The following is a 25,470-nucleotide window of genomic DNA, read 5'->3' on the forward strand; positions in this document are numbered from 1 at the left end:
AACACTAGGTTATTTTATAGATCCGGCTATTACAATTAGACTGTGCTGAAATGTCCATAACACATTATTTGATGTTCTTAATCTGCTGCTGCTTGGAGTTCATCACACCGTAACTCTCTGTTTAGTAAACTGCCAGAGATAAGATTTTGCTTAATGGTTATTTTAAACAAATGCAGCACCATGCATTCCTCTGACAAGCTACAGTTACTGAGGGCACAGACAAGCTTTTACTTCAACTGTTCCCTTCTTGCATTTTATTCCTTCTTCCAGTTCCTTTTCATAGCTCAAAGGATAGCTCAGTGCTGAACTGTTCCAGACTGTTCAGTGATGTAAGCTGCAGCAGTGGGATGCCAACGGTACAGAACCTAATTCTACTTCCAATTCGAAAAATTCTATTTCCATCCTACAAGTTCAAAACCAGGCAGAAATAAAATCGGTTCAAAATGGAAATATTTCCACTTCTGCAAATCTACAACTAAGTAGAGTTTAAAAAGATATCAAAGTACTTTCCCATCCTGGCTTACTGTTACTACACATTAGTAGCAATTATTTATTGCAAGTTTCTTCAGAAATTGTCCTTTGTCTTTCAGCACAGCAGGATTTCAACCATGCTATGCAAGCACGCTTGCAGATGCTTTGCTTCTTCTCTGGAGCAGAAAATCAGGAGTACTATTAGGCTTAGCTTTAAGCTATCAGTTAAAGGAAAAAACATCCCAGCATGGGGAAACTTTATTTGGTATAAAGCACTACAATGAATCTTTCCTACTCATTCAACAAACATAACAGGAAAGCTTTCCAAAATATGGCCAAAAATGATTTCTAAATTCATTTTAATACAAAACTTTCACGCTTTTATTATATGTAATTATTTCCCTTTTCTAAACAGTAACTGTGTCGCACAAAGAACAGTTAGTGCAGTACTTCAAAGACTTACAGCAGTACTTCCTAAAACATGTAATACTATTTCTTAAAAGAGTCACGACCTTTATTCAGCCAGTAGGTAACAAAGCACAGGTCCTGCTGTTAATGCTCATGGGTACTTGCTACACCATCTGTTACACTAAAACGAGTGGATTTCTAAAATATTCAGTGTCTCTTAGAACTGCTACTGAGGTGAGTGTTACAGCAAACTGCCAAAATGCTTTCAGATTAAAGGAAAGCACAGACACGGTGTATCAGCTGTCCTGCTCCAATGGTTTAGGAGAGGTGAACTATGAATCCCAAGTTCTGTTTTCAGTAACTGTATTTGCACTGGTTGACAGTAAACTGCTACAAAAAAAAACTGGCCTAAATATATAAAAATTAAACACAACTTTTAGTACATAGTAACTGAATGAGAGCAAGTAGCACATGCTATTCTGTAAACACCATAAACTTACTCAGGTGAAGTTGGGTCCATACATACAGTTAAATGAAGGAAAAAAAATATCCTACATGTTTGGAGAAAAGCTTAGGTGCAATTATTTCCAGGCTACTGGCTACTGGATTGATCTTTTGTCTCAGTTACCGATTGCAGAAGAGAGGTTATAATGATTACAGATAAGCAATATAGTATAAACTTATAAATGAATCTTAAAAACTTACCTGTCGTAACAGTTGATGTCATCTAGCCAGCAACCTTGTTTCACTATTTCAATTGATCCGGAAATATTCTTCCATGTAGCAAAACAGTGTCGTCTTTTATCTTTATCTCCATAACAGGGTTCAATGCCGCTGCGATTTGTTTTATCTTTCTCCCAATTAGCGTTGTAGTAGATGCACTCTTGTGTTTCTGATCTGCCAAGAATGGCACCTTCAAGGTAAGAAAAGCAATCCACAGTTAGCAGCATTCTGATGAACAAGTTGCACACCAACAGTCAAACCCAGGACGTACTGACAGATCACACAACGCTTGCATCAGTGCAGCAAGTCCCCCTTCCCCTTCGCCCTCTTTGTTTTTTAGCCAAAGAAAGCAAGCACTGAAAGCTCACACGCATTCCAAGTCAGTTTTGAAACCTAAACCACAGCCCTTCCGTTAACTCAAATGCCAACTTGGACACCTTATCAAGATTTGAAGAAACAAAGGACAAGTTATGGCAATATTTTACCCTGAACAGCAATAGAATAGAAATTTTAAAATACTGAACATTAGAAGTTGAGTTAGTTTAGCCAAAGAATATTCACTAGCAGAATTTGCCACGAAGCTTTCTTTCCCCCTCCCATGTTGTTACACCTGCCAAAAAATCTGCTTGTAAATCTCAGGAACCTAAACTCAACTGATCATTTCATGGTTCGGATGCATCAAAAACTCAATGCTAAAGCAGCACCTCCTCAGCCACTCCAATTTACAAAGCAGGCAATGGGAGCTGTGTCCACCAGGTGTAAGGCAATGGTCCCTCACTTCCAAGGGCACAGAGGATGCCCTGCTGTGGTTCCATCTAGCGAACCAGCTGCAAGCTGACAGCCACTGGAGCTGTGCCACATCTCCACAGCCAAGTGCCCAACTTCCCTTGTGCCCAGGGCCAGCCACGAAGGAGGAATGTGAGCCAAGAGGTGCTTGGAGGCCAGAGCACTGACGCAGTCTGTACTGAACAAGCTGGTGCGCTGTATCAGACTAGCAGACCTGCTACACTGCCTAGTTGTTATGTAGTTATTTCTTTCCTGCCATCCCGCCATTCTTAAAAGCAAAATTTTCAGCAATTCTGATTTGTCTTTTAAATTACTAGTATAGATGATCCATCAATGCCTACCAACGGCCAACCACAAAAATCAACCAGTATTATCAGACTGAGGCACTCTGTTTGGAGCTAACTTGAGAGTTTTGATGTGATGGGAAGTATCAGTCTGGATTCTGCAAAGATAAGGGACTGTTTGGACATGAGACTGTTCCTCAAACCCCAGACAGCAGAGCTGACAGTTCAGTTTCAAAACCATTTCCAGTGGATACTGTGTGAGGAATGGTTTGCAGACATCCAAGAGCGTGATGCACTTAGCAGAGACTGAAAGAACACCTGGCTTTTCCTTCTGTTTTAGTCTTGCAAACACTGCCAAGAAGGTGTCATCAATCTTCATTCAAGCTTCATCATTTAATATATTAAAAAAACATGGAAAAACAGAAGGATGTAGAAGAAAACCAGGATTGGTCAGAAGTATGACAATGCATGTTCAGTCTGCCTGTACACCTAGCTGATAGATTTAAGAGATTACTGAAGATGAGATGCTAACAAGAAAATGCGTTCAGTAGCAGTGCCAGTCAGGTTCCCACCTATTTCTTTGTATCACTCGGTACCTAACAAACATACATTTATAATTTGGATACACTGCTGTATCCGTACCCATGCTCCTTTCTCCCATACCAGTACAGCCATCAGCAGGGCAGCTCTAGGCCTGACCTGTGGGACCAAATCCTTGGCATCCAGGCACTCAGAATGGAAATACGAGCGAGTACAGCCTGCTGTACAGGCACCAAAAGGCTGCAGGGACTGCTTCCTGCTGAGCACTGCAAGCACCCTCAGAACACAGCACTGGCCATCACAGCAGGCACTGTGCTGACAGTGTCAGCCACCCCACATCGCCACTTCCAGAAACTTTTGCCTTTGACGCATTCCCAAAATAGGCAGAGGATGCTGCTTACGCTTCTTGGGAAAGAGCCTGGATGTTCAACGGGAGAGACACGCGAGCCAGCTGGTAACACTGCGAGATGCAGCATGTTAACTATTACATTCTTTGTGTTGCAATGGCCTGACCTTTACAACTCCCAGCCACGGCAAGAAACAGATGAGGCAACAGATTGAACAATTTGGTTCTGTCAGTGCAATAAAGCAGAAGTCCTGGATGTATCTCATACGTGCCATTCCTTTTCTCCTGTTGCCAAGCCTTGCTTTGAAGGACCACGGAAAAGCTGAAGTCATGAAATTCTGAAACTACCATAAGATTAACTTTGCACAAATAGTTTTCTTACACACATGTTCTCAACAGTCAGGTTTTCCTATTTGCCAATAGTGAATCAGTTCTATCTAACTGGGCTGTTGGCAAAGCACTGCTGTAGGGACTCTGGAGCTGCCCAGAGCACCTAGCTGTGATAATACCTTCTCAGGTGACTGTGTGGCCATTTGGGACAGGTCTGGCCAGGCTGAAGTGACATCCCGATGTACCAGGACAGTTCTGACGCAGCTTTCACAGCAGAGAAGCAGGACCAAGGTGAAAGCAAGGAGAAAGGAAACAGGGAAACAGCACAAGGAAGCAGCCCTGAGCCTACTGCACAAAGAAAGCACCAGGCTGCATCCAGACAGCCCCTTCCCAAGGACCAAACTGATGGAGGAATACGGCAGCTGGAGCTGACAACAAATACACATCTATTTGGGTTCCAATTTAGGCAAAATATGCCTCTAATGAAACTCCTATTACCATTCTGAGTGCTGAAAAATTGTTTTCTCCAGAAATTGACAGGTCCTTGGGAAACCTATTACTGAACCTCAAAATGCAAAACGCTGCTGTTGAAAGGAGCCACGAGCAGAGCTCCAGGATAATCTTAGGAACTCTTATGAACTTAAGGTCTGAAAGCTTGTGAAAAGAAAACACGTCAAAAAAGGCAAGAACATGCAGGTATATAACAGAGTTTGGTTTCAGCATGTTAGCACAGATAACATTTAATCTGTTCTGTGCCACTGCAGGTTGCGTGCTGCTGCATTGCTGGGCATTTGTGTTCAAATGACAGCTGCAGAAGGAAAAAAAAGAACCAACATTTGCTAGTGAACTTCTGAACTGCTGTTAATACAGGATGCACTGTAATTGTCAGCAGTACAGAAAACAACTTTATCAGAGTTGTTAGGAGCAGTCTGGAAAACCTCACCTTTGTAGGGATTTGAAGGACTGGCTTCCATTCTTTTAAGCAGGACTACATGAATTCCTGAAGAATAAACCCTGCCTGTTTGCAGATAGAACTGCGCTCTTTTTCCATCCGGTGTTTTCCTGAGATGCACTTACTCAAGCCCAAGATGCAAACGGCAACAGTGAAACATGGAAGAGGATCCCGTCTGTCCTTCCCAGCTGTACAACCCACCCCATCAAGCCCATCACACTCCAGTGGTGCCTGATGCTACTACAAACACAAGGACAGAAATGGAAAGGGTTTACAGGCAGGAATGCTCATAGGATAGGCGAGAACTTCTTTGGGGCTGTTCACTAAGCACAAAAAATGACAGGGTTAAGCTTGTCCTGGTACCACTCTACTTCCTGCAGGAAGGTTATTTACACTGTGTTCGACTTGGGGTGCATCTGAGCTCAGTCTGAGCAGGGAGACCCACAAATGCATGAGGAACTAATGTATTAGTATGGCGGATCAGCAGAATGGCCAGAAGGACCCCAGGGACTGGACACAGTGAGACAGGACACAGATCACCCCATTCATTACAGTATGTGAACCATAACAGTGTTCCAGGCGACTAAGAAAAAGGTCAGAAAATGCAGTAGAGCTGCAGATAGTGCCTGAAAAGCTTCACTTACAGCACAGACACCTTTTTCAAGTACTTATCCACATACCTTATTCTAGCCGTTTCCACAGTGATCTCGTATACGCCCTCTAGACCCACAAATATATCTGGGAACAGACTACAGAAATACACAACAAAGGGCCAGCTTTGATGTTTCTACAACCAGGAAACAAGTTTTTATCTTTCTATATTTTTTTCTGATAACACCCAAGGGAATGTTTCCCAAAGGAAAAATAAAGGGTTTATTTTCAATATAATAAAGCAAACTGAGTTACAACACAAAGGATCTGCTCTATCCTCCTTATGCATGATAAGATGCCTCAAAACATATTTTGTTGAGCTTTGGACAAGTGTTAGTCCTATTACCATTGTTCTCAATGCTTTCAGGTCAGACAAGGACTGTAATTCCTCTAAACTGTGCCAAAGTACATTCATTAAATCCATACGTGACAGCAATTAACCTAAGCAGTGCAAGAATCGGGCAAAAGATAAACAAGTCAGTAAAGTAACAAATCACCTGACCTGCTGCCACACTGCCTTACAGAGCAGATGTTCTATCTCCTCAGATTAGAATTTCCCCTTAACCTTCTCCTTTTCAGCACAGTCTACCAAATCAGCGTTGCAGTTAATCAGGTTATTGGGGAAGAATGCAGAAATACCAGTGAAGTGCTCCATCCAGAGATCTTTCAAGAGCCTTAAAAAAGGCCCTGAGGGTTCAATTCTTTTCCTAGGACGAAATTTATGAATAAAACAACGAGACACATCTGCAAAGGCTGCAGCTCTGGCACTGGAGGTGCAGCTGGACCCCTCAGAAGCTTTGTTCTGCCATTAAGCACTCAGCACACCACGCCTCAGCATGAGGTGAGCTGTAGCAGAAGCAGTGCTCCAGGAAGGCTGCAGGGCTCCAGCATGTCACCATTTCTTTTCAGGGTGCAAGCAATGGGCCAAAACACCCTGGCATCCTTGCTTTTATTAATGCTTCAATTCTGCAGTTAAGTTCCACTTAACATTTCAAGGCACAGCAATGAGTTGTTCCAGTAAGAAAGTTGTGGTAGATTTAAGTATCACACAAGGCATACCAGTTTCTGAACAGAAACACCACTTCAGGCTACCAAGCAAACACCATCATGAGTACTACTGATGGCACGTAACAAGGCAAGTTTAGATACAGTCACGTGAAAGAACTATGAGACTGGAATTCAAAGAAGAGATGACCTTAAAACATGCCCAACATCTGAGTGAGACAAAACGCTTTACTTGCTAGTCATCAGTATGCAAAAGTGGCCACTCGACCTTTCAAGTTCAAGCCTCAGTGACTAGCCATGTTGAAGGAGCTCTGCACCCACAGCTGCACACTCACCCTGCTGACTTCTCCCAAAGAACCTTTTGGAGAGGCTATTAACCTTTCAGTTAATTTAAACAAAGAGCTGTGGTTTTCAGAGACCTGAGATGATAGAAAGGCAGCAGAACTAATGGAATGCCTCTCTATGGAGGGAAGCTACAGTTCAAAGAAAAAGATCCACGTGAAGGCGAGGAACCTTGTAGTTTGATTGCTGGACTGAGGAACCCACATCTGAAGTAAAGGTTCCATGGGAGTGGTTAAGAAAGATGGGATTAAAGAATGGGAATCGTGATAACACAAAGTACTCACTCATACTGGTGAGTGCCAGGGGTACAAGGACAGTATCTGAAGCTCTCTGAACTCTTAATCATGAAACAAAAAACCTGACACTACTTTTGCAAGATGCTTCCCTCCTGATGGTCCCTCCCTTCCACTCCAAGAGGAAAAAAGAAAGTCTGTGGTGTCCTGCTCAGGCAGCACCAACATTCCTTAGGGCAAACCTGTGCCAGCAATGACAGTTTGAAGGAACCAACTGATGCTGACAGCACCAACCAGCTTTGCCCAAAATAAAGGTTGTCAACCTCTGTGAATCTCCAGCAATTTCAAGCAAAGAGAAGAGCTGTTTTTCACACTTCTTGACTTCAAGGGAGCGCACTAAAACACAGGCTGATGTTTTCAAGTTCAAACACACCACTCCTGACACCACAAAGGTGCGAGCAGCACAAAACAGAGAAGTCCTCTCATCTACTATCTAACAATTTTGTAGGGGAAAATACGTTGACAGATTCTATAAGCAGTTTGGGTTTTTGAAGTACAGCTTTGGGACTACACTCACCTCATTCAGACATTACTGGTCAAACACTTCTCCCTCTGAACAACACAGAAGTTATCATAAGCTGATAAAAACGTACCCCCCCAAATGACACTGGGCACAGCACTCACAGAAGTTCAAATTGTACAAGATTCAGAGGCTGAAGAACATCGATGGCACCGACACAGAAACACACAGAGAAGGTTTCCAGTTCGGACTACCCTCCTCTCCTTGGCACCAACCCTGAAGCAGACATACACACGATAAGTCACTAGAAAATAATCACAGTAGCCGACCTCAAAGGAAAAGCTGTTTCGGCTCAGCCAAGGTTTAAAAAGGAAGTGAGAAAAAGGAACAAACCACAGATAAAAAGGGCAAGGCTTGGCTTCAGGGGTTCCTTCCCACCGCTCCTCCCAAAATACAGGCACTTGGTACTGCATGTAGGTTTGAATGTAGAAACATAATTCAAAGTAAAACTCAGCTTAGTATCTAGGACTAAAGAAGTCCCCACGTGGGGCTCTGCTGTACCCTGTTTGGTGGCACCACCTGTAAGAGCCTGGCTGAGCTCAGGTGAGGCAGCTATGGATGCTTTCCCAAGGCTGACAAGCTTGTACCCCTGTTTCCACAAAGCCTTACAACGCTGCTGCTAAAATTAAATAACAAAGCACTTTGCTGGCACCCTGCTCCAGATTAAAGCCTAAATATACCATGTAAGGACATCAGACCTCAGATAGGAAGGTATGACTGGCTCTAAAGGATGATTTTTTTTATCACGCTGTTGCTGACAACCAGCAGAATTTCCATCTGAAGGTCTGACTGGGAGTTTCCCAGCAGTGTCTTCAGGTACTTGGAGCCTCAGAGCAAGGAGAAGCCTACAGCTTTGCTGCTGGTAAGGGCAGCCTCCAGGTGGGCTATGCTGTGCTGTATGGGGCTGCCTCTCCTCTGATGTCTATGAGGCAAGCATCCACCTTTACATCTGGTTTCACACAGTTGATGCTACAAGTTTCTCTTGTATTTCATTTTTGCTCTCCATTTCAGTACATGGTGTAACAGCAGGCCTGTCCCAGTTCAGCCTTTCCTGAAGAAGTTGGCCAGAACTGCAGCAGTACTCGAGATGAAACATTCCCAAAGACTTGCATTGTATCAATATTGTTTTCCTCTGTTAGTCCTTCAGAAGCATTTTAAGGCTGCACACATCACAGCCACATCACATCAGCAGCTCACGTATCTGCTCTAACACAAGGCCACATTTGAAGTACATTTCGAAGTCGTAGTGCAATCAACAAAGCAGATTCTGCCACACAGCCTCACAAAGAGCTGAACTGGCACAAACGAGTGGAAGTAATTCCCTCCTTCAGCCACTAAACTTACATAAACGTCAAACTGCAACATCGCCCATCTGAGTAAATAGCAATCACCATTAAAACCTTAGTATGATTTTGACTGCTGAACTTTCAACCTAAAGCAAAAAAAAAAAACCCTAAACCTGCATGACCTCAAACCTTGCTGCATCCATGTCTACTGTATGGCCTTATACTATAAATGTGTATCTGATTTATAAAAAATTCCAAGCCTTTTCTGTATTGACAGGGATTTAAAGTTCATGTTTTTGTCCTAAACTTGATATGTATTATATTAAAAATAAAATAAAATAAAATAAAATAAAATAAAATAAAATAAAATAAAATAAAATAAAATAAAATAAAATAAAATAAAATAAAATAAAATAAAATNATAAAATAAAATAAAATAAAATAAAATAAAATAAAATAAAATAAAATAAAATAAAATAAAATAAAATAAAATAAAATAAAATATTGGGATCAACTACTTCTCTACCTCTGGCTAAAGTATGGATTTTCTATCTGCCCCTCCCAGGCTGCCTTACTTTGCTCACTGTTTCAGGCTTGAAATCTGAAGATATCATCAAAGTTCCCATTCTCACAGCTCAAGGCAACTCGCTGACATGGTAGGGGTGCACCCTTCTTGCTTCCATGCTCCTCTGAGTGCTCTGTACCTACACCACAAGTACAGGTTCTGAGCACCAAACGCAAGAGCCAGGCAATATCTTAATTACTTTTAACCCCCAACATTTCCTTCCCATGCCCTAAAGATATTAGATGAACCAACAGCGAGGACTGAAGATTTTACTACAGATTATTATGTCCATTTCTATGTAGAATAAATGCAGATTTTTCTATCCACTGATTTTTATTTTTATTTTTTTGCATTATTACTAATTATGAATATGTGTCAAAGAATAAACCTATAAATGAAGTATGCCAAAAACCAAAATCAGGTTCTTAACATCGGGACACTGAGCACTAAAACTCCATGGTAGTTAAGAGCAAATACATGCTACAAGATGTATTGTACACTACAAGGTACTGAAAACATGTTTGCAGGGTTTTAACAACCTCAACGTTTCATAATCAAGGCATCAAATTTCATTCTCATTTAGAACCATGCACGGATGCTCAGTACAACTGAAGTGACCAGGAGCCCCTCAGACTGTATGTCTGCAATAAGACTGCTCAAAATCACCCTCAAAAAACAACTGCAGCTGGATTTGTGTTTAGCAATCCACGCATTTGATAGCACAGGATCAAGGTGAGTTTTGGTTCTGTGCACCCTCATGGCACAGAACATACCTGACATGGCACAATAATCCTAAACTGTTTGAACAGGTTTATAGCACGCAAATTAATAATAATAAAAAAGAATTAAAGTGTTCAATTAAGCCAGTTTTGCTTCATTTAACTTAACAAGAAAACCTTAAAAATGCATTTGTAACAAAAATTTACATTAAATTTGTAGCATTCACTTTTCAATATGTTAATTCACAGCATTAAAGTAAATCAGCTGAACTGTATTAAGAAATAGCTCTCAGGGAACAGGAGTGTTCCTGTGAGAGCCCCACACAGCTCTCAGCTACAGAGCATTCACATTTACAATGGCAACTCCGGTTCAGCCAGTCCATCAATTAAGGACTGTTAAAGACTTTTAAAAGAGGGGGAAATTCAGATTTGCTGTGTGAGACCTGTATTCAAATCTTTTATTTTAATTAATTTTCCTCAATCATTATGTCAGCTGCAATCTTCATTTCAGCAACTTTCAGGGAGCTCCTGAGCTGTAGTGACTGCACTGGGTAGCGAGGAGTTTCTGATGTATGCAGTACTGGCTTGTTAACCAGTTCTTATTACCCATCTATTTGGTGGTCTTCAGGAGCAAAACATAATGCGGCCATATTCCCATACTTGGATTTAAGATGAGACTATGGTCTGGAAACAACAACACACACATCTCACAAACAGCACCAACACAAATACTGAGAACACCCCATGGCAACAACAAATGTTGTAATAAAAAAGAAATCCCATCTCCTTTAATACTTCAAGGAAATACCCCAAATCTCCTACTGACCATCCATCAAATAACTTATTATTATTGTTAACAGGGTTCGCTTAAATCTTTTCTATAAAACACAGCACGTCTTCAAATAGAACCCATACAATCTTCACTCTATAAGTCAGCAAAACAAAACAATGAACCAACCAGGAAATCTGATTATCCAAATGCTGAAAAATCATTCCCAGCTCCGCTCATGCACAAGTGAAGCACTGATCATCCCCCTAAGCAGTGGAACACCAAAGCAGCCCTTGGAGAGAGAACCCTGGGGTAGCAGAATAACATAGATATTAATGGAACACCAGTATCAGACCTGACAGAAACACAGAGAACTGCTGCAAGAAGACGGGAGGACTTAGAGAACAGAAGTAGCCACCTATTCTTCATTATCTATCCAACAGAAGGGGAAAAAGCATACTTAGAATGCTAGCCTGACTCACTCTGGATGAATTTCGCTACTATTCTGAATAACATTTGCTGTGTCTGAAATAAGCCAAGTGATAGAATTAAGGCTTTCAAGACAAAAACCATCTGCTTTTGCTGTTTGCTGAAGACATCCAAATATGTAATTTTTACAGTATTCAAACAAAGGTACTCAGTATCTTTCTATATAAACACGCATATATACAAAAACCAGTTGAGATAGTTCCTGGCATTCAAAAAAGGAAGATGATAAATGTAATACAACCAGTTTTAATCAAGATCAAAGCAGCAGGAGAATGCAGACAGACAGTCTAGACTGCTCTACTTCTGAGAGCCTAAGCATATAAAGCAACATCTGCAAAGAACATTAATCACATTTAGTCTACAATCTTATCACCTCCTAAGCAAGCAGAAACAACTTTTACTTAAACATCACATGCTTATATATGACAGGCATTTTTAATTATCTTTAAATTAGATATTTATCACTGATTACAAAGCTATTATACTAACTCTGAAATATGCTAAGGCAATTTTAAATACAGTTGCACAGTCCCCTGGATAAAGGGGGTGGGGGGAGGCACATGACAGATAAGTGTTGGTGAAGAGACTTACTGATGGGCAGAACTGTTTCTACACTGTTGGTAGAAAACGGGAATTCACAATATTGAATTCAGTTCTGATTTGCTCATCTACATTAAAGACTATAACTCAGCAGACAGCAATGAAATTAAGATATTTTCTATACGTTTTTTTTAAGCTATCTTGGGAAATCAAGTGGGAATATAAACAATCAACTCAGTTTCTTTTTGGTCTCTGTCTATAAGAAAAGATTCGCTTGCTGATAACAATTTCAAGGGGAACTAAAACTCAGAGCAGCGCTGCATACACATCTGTAGCTTATTTACCTGATTTGATCCATATCCCTTAATAAAAAAATAAGCTATTCCTTGCATCCCATAGCTCACTCCACTTACATCCTGGTTCATTCTCACTTATGATTTTGTATGCTCAGCTAGCAACCATTTAATTTCCTTTATTAAGTGTCTTGCATCAAAGTTTTTCCTTCTGCCAACATTTTCCCATACTCCCTACTCAGATCATCCCTCCATTAAGCCTCATATTTGTCATCAAAAGTGCTAGAAATTCTTATTAGCGCTACCTGAACAACTCCCTTTAATCTTGTATGCCGGTCTACAACTTCATTACGCAGGTTCAAACTTCTGGGAGCCAAACATTATCTTCAACAAGAGCCTGGGAGAGAACTGCCCACAGAAAGCTGGGAAAATGTACATTTTAAACCAGAGGAATAAAGAACCATCACCAGTAACTTCTGCATCAAACTCAACTTATTAAACAACCACACATCCCACGGCAAACCTAATGCAGGAATCAATTCAAAACTGATGATTCTTACTTGAAATCACAGTCTGACATTTCTCAGATAAAAACAGACACTGTCTGTAATCTCCACTTCTTCCAGATCCTCTGAATTTTAAGAGTTACAGTTTCTAATAGTTTTCATGGGAGACATCCCTTCCCATTGCAGATACCTGCTGGTCACGGTGCTGCTTCTTAAACTAAATGACTGTGATTTCTTAGCCCCTCAGTAGCAGCGTTTGCAAATGAAACAAAAATACTCTTAAAGGTTTTTTCTGGATCCTCCCCAGCCTGTGTGCTTTGCTTGCAAAGTCAAAGCTTCAACACAGACCTTTCTCATGAATAAACTCCCCAATACCGAGCATCCCAAAGCTCTGCAGTATTACTGTAGAGCTACAGCTCATTTGCTCCTGATCTATTTAAAGAATGCCCTATCTTCAGTCCTACTGACAACAGATTTTTTAATGCTCATTTTAACCTCCTAAATCATGCAGTTTGACTAAAGAATTTTCTGCACAACTGTTGACACTGCCAGCCCCGTCCAAAACAACACAACTCTGACAAACACCCTGAAATGCTGTGCTTTAAGTTCATTGCTTCCCCCGAAGGAGAGACATCCTGCCGATCTGCCCAGGCAAAAGGCATCAAACGAAAGCAGATGAGACTGGAAAATGCAGTGAGCATACGAGAATGTAAAGCAAGGCCTTGTTTTATTAAACTTGGCCATCATAGAACCACACCAAAGCAATCTTTTTCCTGGTCACTGGCACCATTTGCCTATCTGATGCATTCCAACACAATATTACAAGTTAATAAAAAACTAAAACAACAAACCCAAAGTATTCAGGTAAAGCAGGAAATTTTAAGTACTGAAAGATGACTGCAGAGACATTCTCAGAGCTTGGCCTATTTATCTTCAAAAACACGGAACGAGTTTTGGCTGTAGAAGTTTGTAACTTTAATGAGATAAACTTGATAGAATAATTAAAACTAGACAGACAGACTACTTTCAGGTGGCACCTAGAAAACAAAAATTAGTTTCTATCACACTGCAGATGTATAAAGTTCAATTTCTGGCCATTATTTCTCATGGCAGAATGAAAACATGATAACGTCACTAATATTTGTCCCCAGAAATCTCCCAAGTACTTCAGCCTGTCAAAGGTTCTGAACAGATGCAATAGCTCACCCTTGTCGAGCACAGCACACAGTGATGCATGGATGTGGAGCAGTAACTCCCCCCAAAGCCCATGGCGTTGCTGCCAGACAGCCAATATCACCTGCAGACGTCTGTTTCCCTGGCCATAACACATTCAAAGCTGTCTCTGCTCCATCCCTCCAACACACAAGCCCCCTTCACTATGGGAACTGCAGCTCCCTTCAGACCACAAGCTTTGCCACTCAGGAAGATTCTTTGCCCTACCAATTTACAGACACCTGGTGAGAGGCACATTTCTTTCTTACCTAAGGAGCTTGGCATGAGACAACTACACAGAGCTCGTTAAAAAAAAAACTCACAGATGCTATTTTGTATTACAAATCCACTTTGCAAAGCTATCTTTGGTCAATAGTAAGAACTACTTTTTTGGTGAGAGGAACAAGGAATTAACCACGAAGTCTAAAAGAAATCGCATCACAGCTATACAAAGGAAATCCAGGTTTCAGTACTTCTTATCAAAAGCCTTTAGGTGAAAGTACTGCATTTCCACTAGAAGTTAGTTCATCTTCTAAATTTAGATTACAATTAAGAAAACAACATCTATTGACCTGGAATTCTGAAGGCACTTCAGGAGATGACTATAACCTTATTCCTCTTATCAAGCACCCAATGAAAGCCACAACACGGACATGGGTACTACAATAAAGAGCTTGGCACTCTTCAGCTGGCTTAAATTTGACAACTAGAACTCCAAATTCTACACCAAGAGAAGTTTCAAGAAAGCTTCCCTGAACATGTTCTCCATACATGCTCTCCCTGCTCAAAGGCAGCACTACCAAACTCCTGTGTATGAGATGACAGTGATGACGAGAGGTTATTCCTGGGAGCAACTAGCACAAAGGTCTCCAACAACACTCATAAGAGATTAGCAGAATATAAGACGCTTCTCGAAGGAGAGAAAAAAGACAGTTTTGAAGTTACTTTGAATAGAGGGTTAAAAAAAATCAGTTTAAACTATATATCTGCCTATTAACGCATCCTTGTACATCCTCTATCTTTAAACCATAGAAGAATGCCAGTTTCTCACCAAATTCCTTAAAAATATCACTCTATCCACTGTCAGTGGAGGTGAATAAATAGCTCTTTATGGACTGAGTTAATATGAAGTAATAACCTAGAGTTTCTGATTCCACAGCATTTTGGAAAATAAGCCTAGCTGAGCCTGCCCTGTGTCAGCTAAGGCTTTGACAAAGCCAGCAACAGAGCTTCTTCCTAAATACCTACCTCAAGACTTACACCCAGTATGCAGGACTGTATTACTATACATAAGCTGGTTTTAATCTACTTTACTCAAAAATATTGGCAATAAAGTAGCAGCAGGAGGCTCAACACGTTAAAACAACTTAGAAAGAACTCAGGATAGTCACTATGGATTACCCTGTATCATTTCCAAAGTGAGTATAATAAGAGAGCACAGAGCAAGCAGCATGTGATACTGAATATGCTGACACTGCTTCAAACATGTGAGTCTGGAGAGAACTCAGACATTAACCCTGCCTGGGATCGATAACACGCTCATGGGACAGATTCACTGAGCAGCACTTCCATGAGCCACCAGCACAGCCCTAAGCATCCAGTGCTGGCCTTACTCCTTACCCTCACATCCTACCGAACACACCTTTCCAACCACAAAGAAGAAACAACTGCAGCCACAACTACCGTGAGGGCTACAGTTTAACTATTTGAACACACATGGTAAATGGAAGCAGAGTGAACTTTGCACCAGCTTCTAACTGCTGACTCACATCCCTCCCTGGGCAGGACACCTCTCCCTGCTGGCACAGGGCAGCAGCCACGCATGGCCAGGCAGGAAGTGAATGCAGATCTCCAGCACAAGGAGAACTGCTTTAGTGTTGGCCTCCCAGAGACATATGTGTTCGGTGATTCCTCAGCGTAAACACTCACGCTAGAGCCATGCTCTGTTTGGAAGAGATGAGAAAGCTTTCTGTAACAAACAGGAGTCATTTTTCATGACATGTTATAAAGCATTTTAATACTGAAGCGGGAGCTCAGATTAAGAACGCATGGCAGAGAAAACAGCAGGTCTTCCAGATTTGCAGCATAAATATTCTTTGGAGGAGAATGTTTCATAAAAAAATATCAGACAACATTAACCACAGGATCAACTAAAGGCTCTTGGCAGGAGGCTGCAGTGACTGGGGATTATTTGACTTGGAGGTTCCACCAGACCACACTTTAGCACCTCGGACAAACTATTCTCCATGAATTTGTCCATTTCTGAGGCCACTCTTTATTTCCACTGGTTCTGAAGTGAGTCCCACAGTTTAATTGTGTGGTTAATAAATATATCTTTTGAAAAAACAAACAAACATCGAATGCTTTGCTAGAGCTGATATGAAGCAGATGGCCAGCAGGCCAAATAGGAATGAAGGACAAGCTATGTAGGTACTTGTCCCAAAGCAGCCCTAAATGCAGTTCTGTAGATATCATGTTTCAAGTTGTTTACATTTAATTTAGATTAAGTTCTACATATGTATACACAAAGTTCTATTCCTAGTTATTAAAAACATTGTAAGAGAACACATTTCTTTCATAGCAAAATATCGGCTCTGTGGTACTACGGGGCAGGATGACGACGTATTCCTAGGGCTGTATTTTCTTTGAAAGAGCCAGTAACCCCTATTACATTGATGCTTACTGTAAGAGAACAACACTTCCAAAGCTGTGTTTGGAGTACCTCTGAGAAAGGGGAGTCATAAACAGTAGTTTAAGGGCTTATACTGCCAGATGTTCTTTGATGGAGGAGTTCTGCTCAGGCAGAAACAGGTGTTTCTCTTGTCACAAGCAAGGAATTCATTCAGCAATAAATTCTCCAGGCAGGCCAGAAGAACATCAAAGCTTCACAATTGCCAAAAAGAAAAAGGTTATGAGAGAACTCTCACGTTGTGGCTGCTCAAGCTGTTTCTGCCACAGTAATGGAAGAGCACTTGTGAGACAGCTTTCTGTGCACTTAAGATCAACAGGAGAGCAGCCTTCCTGAATGAGAAGAAAAACAGCCTCTTATTTTTGTTTTACAGGCCGGTTACGTACAGCTCATCGGCACAGCCAACAGACACTTAGTAAAGCAGTCACTGAAGGAAAGCAGCACAACTCTACTGGGCAGGAACAGCCAGACACTGACAGCCAGACACCGACATCCACCTTCATCTTGGATGTAACATTGTATAGTTCAGGTAGATGTAACGTTGTGACAGCCTTGTTTCTTCTCTGACACTGTTTCTTTGACCATCTACACAGAGATACAGAGATTGCAGCTGGAGGCCAGAAAACTCCCAGCCTTGTCCGTTCCTGTTCACGCTCAGACTACAGATGCCTCAGGCTGAGAAGTGACACGAGGAAACAGAGTAGCTTATGACAGCAGTTTTGGAGCCCCCCCCCAAATAAGAGCTGTACCTCTTATTCAGTTCCTACCTCACTGTTAGCAGCAACCTTGAGATATGACGTCACTTTTATCACCCATATCTTCAGTTCAGGTTCTGGGGATGGCAGCCTCCAGCTGTAGCTGTCTGTAACGTGCTCTCTGGAAACACAGGAACTCTGCCTCCTACTATCTATGAAAAACCCATTAGTGCAATGGGAGAGAGCAGCCTAACTGCATGAAGAGAACTGCATTAGTACACTCCTGCTCAACCACATTCAAACCTCTTGTGTCCACACAAAGCAGCAGGTGGCCCTGTGACAACAGGTGTGCGCTGAGGTCCTTAAAACCCCCCAAATAAGAAACTGGTTCTTTTAAAGATCCATTAACAAAGATCATTTCGCCTTTTTTCCCTTTAACAATTACACATAGAGAACCATCCATTCCACGCTGCTTTCTCCCTATGTAATTCATTTCCGAGGTCAAGTTACCCAGGTACTGCCAGCCCTCATGCCACCCATCTCCTCCCATGCTCCTTTCTTCTATCCCAGCTTCATCCTTATTCAATACTGCCTGCAGAAAGCCACTCACGAGTGCTCCAAGTCACTTCTGCTGGGCTAGCAAGTAGGATCAGCTCAGCACAACATCAGACAGCAACGAGGGCTGGAGCGAGAGGGCAGAACCAACAGTGAAGTGTAATTCCCAAAAAGCAGCTGTGTGGGTGAGGGAGAGGACACAGAGAAGGGAACTGTCACCCTCTCAGTCTTTCAATTTTTCTTCCGTGTTCTACATAAATCAAAGTTGACAGAACTACAAGACACCAACACTGAAAGTACTTATGATGTAACAGTTTTCATTATGTATAATTTGTAAAGTCTTGACGCTGTGTCAAACAGAGAAGCTAGCTTAAAGCTAGAAATGTAATTTTAAAGTGCCATACAATAGAAATTAAATAATGACACTTCAAAGATGCCTGAGTAAAGAAAAGACTTAAAACTACTCATCAAATGTAACTTTTTACCATACAAAGAACCAGGGACTTTGCAGAAGGAGGAAAAAACTGACTTTGATGAAAGAAGGCCAAATGAGTCTGACTGGCTGCAGTAAGTGATACTGGCTGTCAGCACCAGCAGCCAGAGCAACCAAAATAAGCCTTTTGGACAAGCAGAGCTAATTAGCTGTTTTATGAAGCTGGCTGAACTACTGTAGGAGCAATTAAAAAGCATCCACTTCGTTGGCTTACTTTTGAAACTTTATCCCATGACTGAACTTCTGTTTCAAAATGACTTTTTCTCCTTGAATGTCCCACCTAAAGGTGACATGGCTGTGCTGTGCCTGACATCAAGATGTTATCTGCAACAAAGGTTCTGCAGCTCAGCAGTGACATTTCAAGAGCTCTATCAAAGCCCACAATTTGCTGCATGGTGAGTGTGCCAGGCCATGCCTGAATAACGGCTTTCTTAAACAAGCTCTGAGGTTGCAAACAAGCTTCTCTTTGCCAAGTGTTAAACTCACTTTGGCTATGAACAAAAAGTGAGAAGAGCTTACAGTTCAGACAACTAAGTGAGGCTCCTCTGGAGCACACAATGTCAGCACAGAAATACCCTGGAAGTCCAAAAAAGCCAATTTCACACACAAATTTTTACTCTTATATGAAGAAGTGGTGACTTGGCCTCTTCTCTGACGCACTACAGAGTGCTACCGCTGTACACATCAGATTTTAACAGCCTGAGCTGACATACTGCACATAACTTGACAGAAACCTCATACTCTGACCACAATGATCATGACAAAGTGAAAAACACAATTTGGTTTTCTGCACAGATACCATTCCTTGTCTTTGATGTGAACGAAGAAGCTTCCAACGCTAACCCTGAATGTGAACATGATCATGTATAGCTGAATCCTCGTGACAGCCTGTTAGAAGATGTTTCTCCTTTGGATAAGCCATAGATGATTCTCGTGAACATAACTGTTCCTCATTTGATGAGCAAGATTACAGATTTAAGATTTTTAAATTATTTTCATTTTAAATATTTATTGTCTTGCAAATCCTATAATTCCCAGTCTCTGTGCAGACACCCTCAGAAGCCCAGTGGCTCTGTGAAGGGATGCTGGGGGAGAACTGAAGTTTCTGCCCTCACACACTCAGGTGGGACGCAATAAGGCCAAGGGAAACTGGGCAGTGGAGAGAAGGGTTGGCAAGCAAACAGCTTGTGGTTTTAAATAGTCATCTTGCATGTTAATCACTGGTTCAAATCTTAGTATGTATCAACTAATTAAGATATCACTACTGTTCCACATGGCAAGGTCAGGATGGGTTCTTTTTTCCCCCTCCTACACTTTGTATGAGCCACAACTGTAGCTAAACCAAAGGAAATCAGACCATAGGATTTTTTGAGGCCTTTTAAGACAACCTCTGTGACAGGCTTTGAGTTGAAGGTAGTACAGCAGTATCATACCCAGGGAGAATTCATAAAGCAGACTCTCACGTTAAACTTAAAGCAACGTACAAGAAACCCCCACCAATATTTTAACAGGGGTTTCGTCCCTTGAAATAGCCTTATGAGCAAATGAGAAACAGATCATTAGTTCATTTTTAATAAGATTGCACAACTGATTGCAACTTGAAACTACAACTTTCACAGCCTTCATTTTTTTTTCAGCTCGGAAACATTAAAATATTTAAAGAAAACTTCTCCCTCCCGTAATTGCTCTGAGCTGCAGAGAACTCTCTGTACCATCTACTGACAAACACTACCAAAGATTGCTAAAATTAACAGTTACTGCCAAAGTTTAATTTTGTCTCATACACTTAACAACATAATGGAACAACCAAATTAAACCACTGCCCTGTTTATGTGGATCTTTCCCAGAATTCCTAGAAAGTTTTTCATGTTAAAAAGTCTGATAAAATGATTCGTTATATTTTAAAATGGCTTTTAAAAACCAGATGAAATTTCAACTTAAGTGCTGATATTGAAACCTAAGCACTAAATACAACCAGCTGAATAAAGAACACTGTGGTCATTTAGGCAGTATTTAAAGACTTGACGTTGGTGTTAACCAGGTGAACTAAGAACTCTGGACCTGAAAGACCTCAGGTCATAATATTGCAGCTTCACCTACAAAACAAACTCCCAATCACCAGTTTGTAAGCCACCAAAAGGAAGGAAACTTAAAATCAGCTACACAAGATAATAAAGGTCAAGACACAACTAGCATGTGCTCACAATAGCACCCAGATATCACCCCGAGCAGGACATGCAGCCCTGCAAGCACCCCCAGCACCCACCCTGCTTGAGGCCTTTATCAGTGGCTGCATGAGGAGCTGCAAAGCACATCACCAGGGCTGCAGACACCACTAAAGCTGGGGGTGCTCAGTGGCACAGGATGGAGGCAGAACATCAGGAGTGTCATGTAATGCAAAAAGGACAAAAGCCTGAGCCCTGGGACAGGGCACCTTCTGCAGCATCACAAGCAGGCACAGACCAGGAGGCCTTGTGTGCTGCTCTGAGCGCAACACGGGAGATGACCTCCGAGGAGAACAAAAATAAAGCCATGCTCCTATGAGTTCACAAAGTCGTTTCGAGCAGAAAGCTACTCCTTCCATTCAGGGCCTTCACTATGAAATTGCATGAAAAAAACACTGCTAAGAAGTAGACTGCAAGACTATGGCAACGTGGAGAAAATACAGAAACAAAACTGCTAAGTATTTTGACCATCTCTCCCCTGTTCCATGTCCAGAAGGGAGAGCTGTACCCATCCAACTCAGAGCTCCACCTGCCAAAGAAACTACTTCACTTGAGTTTAAAAGCAAAAAGAAAAGATCGGCAATACAGACTGCTATTTCCATTTGAAAAATTCTACAGACATTCTCTGAAAATGAAAAGTTTCAATGGAACTGGATGCCTTACATAACTCTTCAGGTGTTAGCTTCCAGCAGCATCTCAGCTAAGAATTAGAACAGCACAATATAAGTCATTTTCTGTCATCCTTATTGAGGCTGTGACATTTTCTCAGCAGTGAAACAGCCTCATGTGGGCACACAACCAAACTAGATTAGAGAGCAATACCTCCCCTTTGTAACACAAAATACAATGTCCATTTTCTTCATTTCAGCTCAGCTGATGACCATCTCAAAGACAGGGAAACAGAACAACCAGAAACAGTCTCCTGAATAACTCCAGCTCACACCCAGCATTCATAAAACACTGATTCTTCCCATTGATGGTGCCCTTCAGTCAGCTGAATTCACTCCCCATAGACAGTGCTGGCCTGTGCAATAAAACACCTGGAAGCCAAGATGCTGTATTATGGATTTTTTCTACATGTCCATGAAGATCATATGGGGTTTTTTTCCACAATTACATTACGGCTTCAGCCTCATTACAGCTTCATATAAATCCTTAACATCGAAAATAGAAATTACACCTTAGCAAAACAAGGAAGGTGGCATTCAGCTACTTCAGTTACCTCAACAGCGTGCAGTCTTCTTTCCATCTAAAGGTGCCTCAGCATCACGTGAAGGCCAAACCAGTGGAGTTTAATAGTTGTGAGCAAATCTTCACAGTAAATAGCACTGAGATTAATTATTAGTTTTGGACTGACTGCATCCTGATTGAAACCAATGACCTTGCACCGATTTAACCAGACACGCCAGCAGAATGCAGTATTTTTAGTGGAACTTTTAGAACACAGCAATCCTTCACTTACCCTCACAACGAACAAAACACAGGGCAGTCAATGTATGTAGCATTCCTGTTCTTCCTCTGCTACTTTATGAAGTCACCAAGATTTCAGGTTACGCAGCTGCCACTCAGACCTCTCCTGGCACCAACACAACTTTAATTATGCCACTTGCTTGTTCTCTCCGTGACAGCCTCTACTGAAAGCAGTGACAGCACAGCTCACCAACAAAGGCAGAGTTAAAGGCTACCACTCTGCTTATCCTTCTTCAACCAAGAGTCTGAAAACGGGGATTAATTGGGAAGAAGCGTGGAATAGAAGTTAATAAAGAAAAGATAGAAGGCACGTGCTTTCCCCAAGCTCTATAATGCAATTCAGCTTCCTGTGGCAGCACCTACCCAGAGGTGTGTACAAAGGAGCACATCGTGCCTCCAATACTGAGGCTCTGCAGATCCCACCCCATTAGCAATACTGGGTTACCTCAAACTGCTCCTGGCTGCAGCAATAGGTAGACTTCCCACATTTCCAAGTGTTTTTCAAGTACCTCTTAACCACATAACCAAAGCTTTATGTCTCCAGTTAGTAAGCGAACTGCCTTTCTCTTTTCCTGGCCAGACCACTTGCTTCCAGTCACACTTCCAACCAACAAATGCAGAACAATCAACTGTCCTGATTTTCTTCCCATAAGGAGCTCTTTCACTGTGGAATTACGAAGGAACGGTGCAGCAGATCTGTGCTCTGCTCTCTTCCCTCCAATAATTCAAGCATTTGGTGCATCTCACATATGTTTGGGAGCCCCAGCCACACAGACACGGCTGCAAACAACGTGGCAGTAAATATTCAGTCTCTGTGGCACCGCACTTACAAACTGTTTCTAAGAAAAACCCTCCACCGCCACGCAGACATTGCAGAGGAGAGAAGAGAAGAGATGCCACATGAAGTCAGTGGCATTCAGAAACACTTCAATTTCCATATGGAAATAGCAGGAAATAGGATGTGCTGAATTTCAAGCACCAAGGCAACAAAAACACATTAAGATTTAATCACACAAGAACTTGGCTGTAAAATTTGTAATTTTCTTGATCTTTTTAAAGAGTTCTCATTTTTAGGAACATCAGACAGCTAACAGACCATGCATTCCACCAACCAGCTAAGGCAGACATTTGCATTAATCTGCTTTCTGTTAATTAAGCGGTGGAAACGCATCTCCCCTTCACCAAGAAATCTCTTCTGCAATCAAGTTCCTTGTCAGCCTCTATCTTTGCACAGCCCGTGTTATAGCAGCTATTCTCTAAACGATTCCCAAGGATAAATACTGTGGACTTGGCACGTCTCGGAATCACAGCTCTGCAAAAGTCGAACTTCTGCACGCTGCATCCATCTCATTCCTTCGTGTATGAGGAAAATGTTAATACCATCTTTTAAGATACTGGAATCATAAGTATAACATTATAACGATGATTTGTGAGAGAGCTGAATTCCAGCTTTAAGGAGAAATAAGCTATGGGAACTGAAGCCCTGCCAAAAACATGAGTGTAAAATGTAAAGGCTGCAGAAGGTAGAATAGCTATGAATGAAAACCATTGGACTTGCTGCTGTTTTTCCCCTCTGTAAAGCCAGCTTAGGATCTGTTCAAAACAAACATCTCAAGTTAGACACAAAAAAGGTAATTTTCTATATTCTCATTTACAAACTGACAGATCCCATCACCAAAATGCTTCTGCTGCCAAATTCCAGCAAGGTGGAGAAAACAGAAAAGTCATTTTGAATACTGTCCATTAAAACCAGATGAAAACTATTATTCACAATAGCAGCAATTACTTCCTTGCATTCCATGCAACAGCAGTTTTTCCCCTCACACAGAACCCCCTGTACCATACGCCATCCAGCATTTGGAGAACAACTTGCTTTTTAATAAATCCAAGACAGCGACACCTCTTGAAACATCTGCCAGGCAGAGCCTGCTCAAACCACAGCTGTATGTTCAGCATTAGCACAATCACAGATATTTTGTCATAACCCACAAGGACTTACAGTCAGTACGATGTTCAATATTAGCAGATTATAGGGCGCTGATTACAGACCAAAATTCTGTTAATAACATTATAGTATCAACCTGGAGCCACAATACCTTAGTATTGTCTTAGTGTCTAAGTGTCTGGGGAAAATAAACCCCCCTAATAACAGTTGGTGTGAGACAGAAAGAAGAAATAAATATAAAAAAATCAAACCATTCCCCAGGCTGTGGAAATACCTACAGCATTATCTTTGAATCATTTCTTCTGGCTAAATGACTCGACTCCCAAAAAGGCTTAAGAATGATCCAACATTCGGGGGAAAAAGACAGGATGCGGACCTTCCTGATGTGCTTGCTTTTGTTGAAGTGATTTTAAGCATGAAGCATGCAACAAATTCAGGTCTTGTTCCCTGCTGGAAACTCAAAGCTGGAGAACTACTCTGCTGCCAACCTCCCAGGTACAGAGAAAGAACTGATAACTCGGAAGAGAGGAAATGATCATTTGGGAGATACCATTAGGAATTTAAAGCTGCAGCTTCCGCAATAGAAGACTTTGGTTAAATAGAAGCCACTGCTTCAACATCTCCCAACACTCACAGCTGCACGGGCTGCGTGCTCGGAAACAGCACAGAGAGCAGTGAAGGCGTACAATGTATTCCTGAAAGTTCATAATGAGTAACTCGGTAATGACGAAGGGAACACAGAAACACTTCCTTGGGGGTGGGGAGAACAGAGATAGCATCTGAAGGGAAGTGTTCCTTGATGAACGTGCTGGTTTATTCACTTTATTAAGCTTGCTTACAATGAGCAGAGGCACGGGAAGCGTAGTCTACTGTTCAGAAGGACTTAATTATCATTTCAGGATCCTTGGCTCTTTATTCAGGCAAACACCTCCATGGACTAACACACACGGAGGGTATGAGAAAGACGGTGCTCAGGGAACTAAACATGACTGCACAGGGGCACTTTGAAGTTTAGCTCCTGCACGTTCAACTCATTCTCTTGGATGAGTATAAATGGGTGCAAATCCATACCCACTTTTATCCAGCCATCCAAACTGCTGTGAAGGCCGGTACCATAACACAGATTCTCTTATTTAAATACCACAGTCAGAAAGTGGAAATATTCCCACGTTCTTAGCAAAGACTGATAGATTGAACTCACTGGCAATTCCTACACCTCTGAAGGAAGCTCCCAGCATTCTGTACAGCAGTTCAGAGATCGTTAAATAAAACGCCTTCATGCTGAAGCCCACTTCCACACCCATGGCACAGAACAAACCATTTTCACCTAGTTAAAGAACAATAGCATTAATGGGCCACGTAAGCAAC

At 41.7% G+C, this 25,470-nt stretch overlaps 1 protein-coding gene across 2 annotated transcripts in view; it reads right to left on the reverse strand.

Moving 5' to 3' along the window:
- Window positions 1–25,470, reverse strand: part of ACVR2A (activin A receptor type 2A) — a 50,301-nt gene that overhangs the window by 21,093 nt on the left and 3,738 nt on the right. For both annotated transcript variants that reach the window (XM_015869262.2, XM_015869263.2), the window contains exon 2: window positions 1,585–1,792. In XM_015869262.2, the coding sequence (XP_015724748.1) occupies window positions 1,585–1,792 (208 nt within the window). The remainder of the gene's footprint in view (window positions 1–1,584; window positions 1,793–25,470) is intronic.

The sequence above is a fragment of the Coturnix japonica genome, chromosome 7 (genome assembly GCF_001577835.2).
Source record: "Coturnix japonica isolate 7356 chromosome 7, Coturnix japonica 2.1, whole genome shotgun sequence".
Taxonomy (NCBI): Eukaryota; Metazoa; Chordata; class Aves; order Galliformes; family Phasianidae; genus Coturnix; species Coturnix japonica.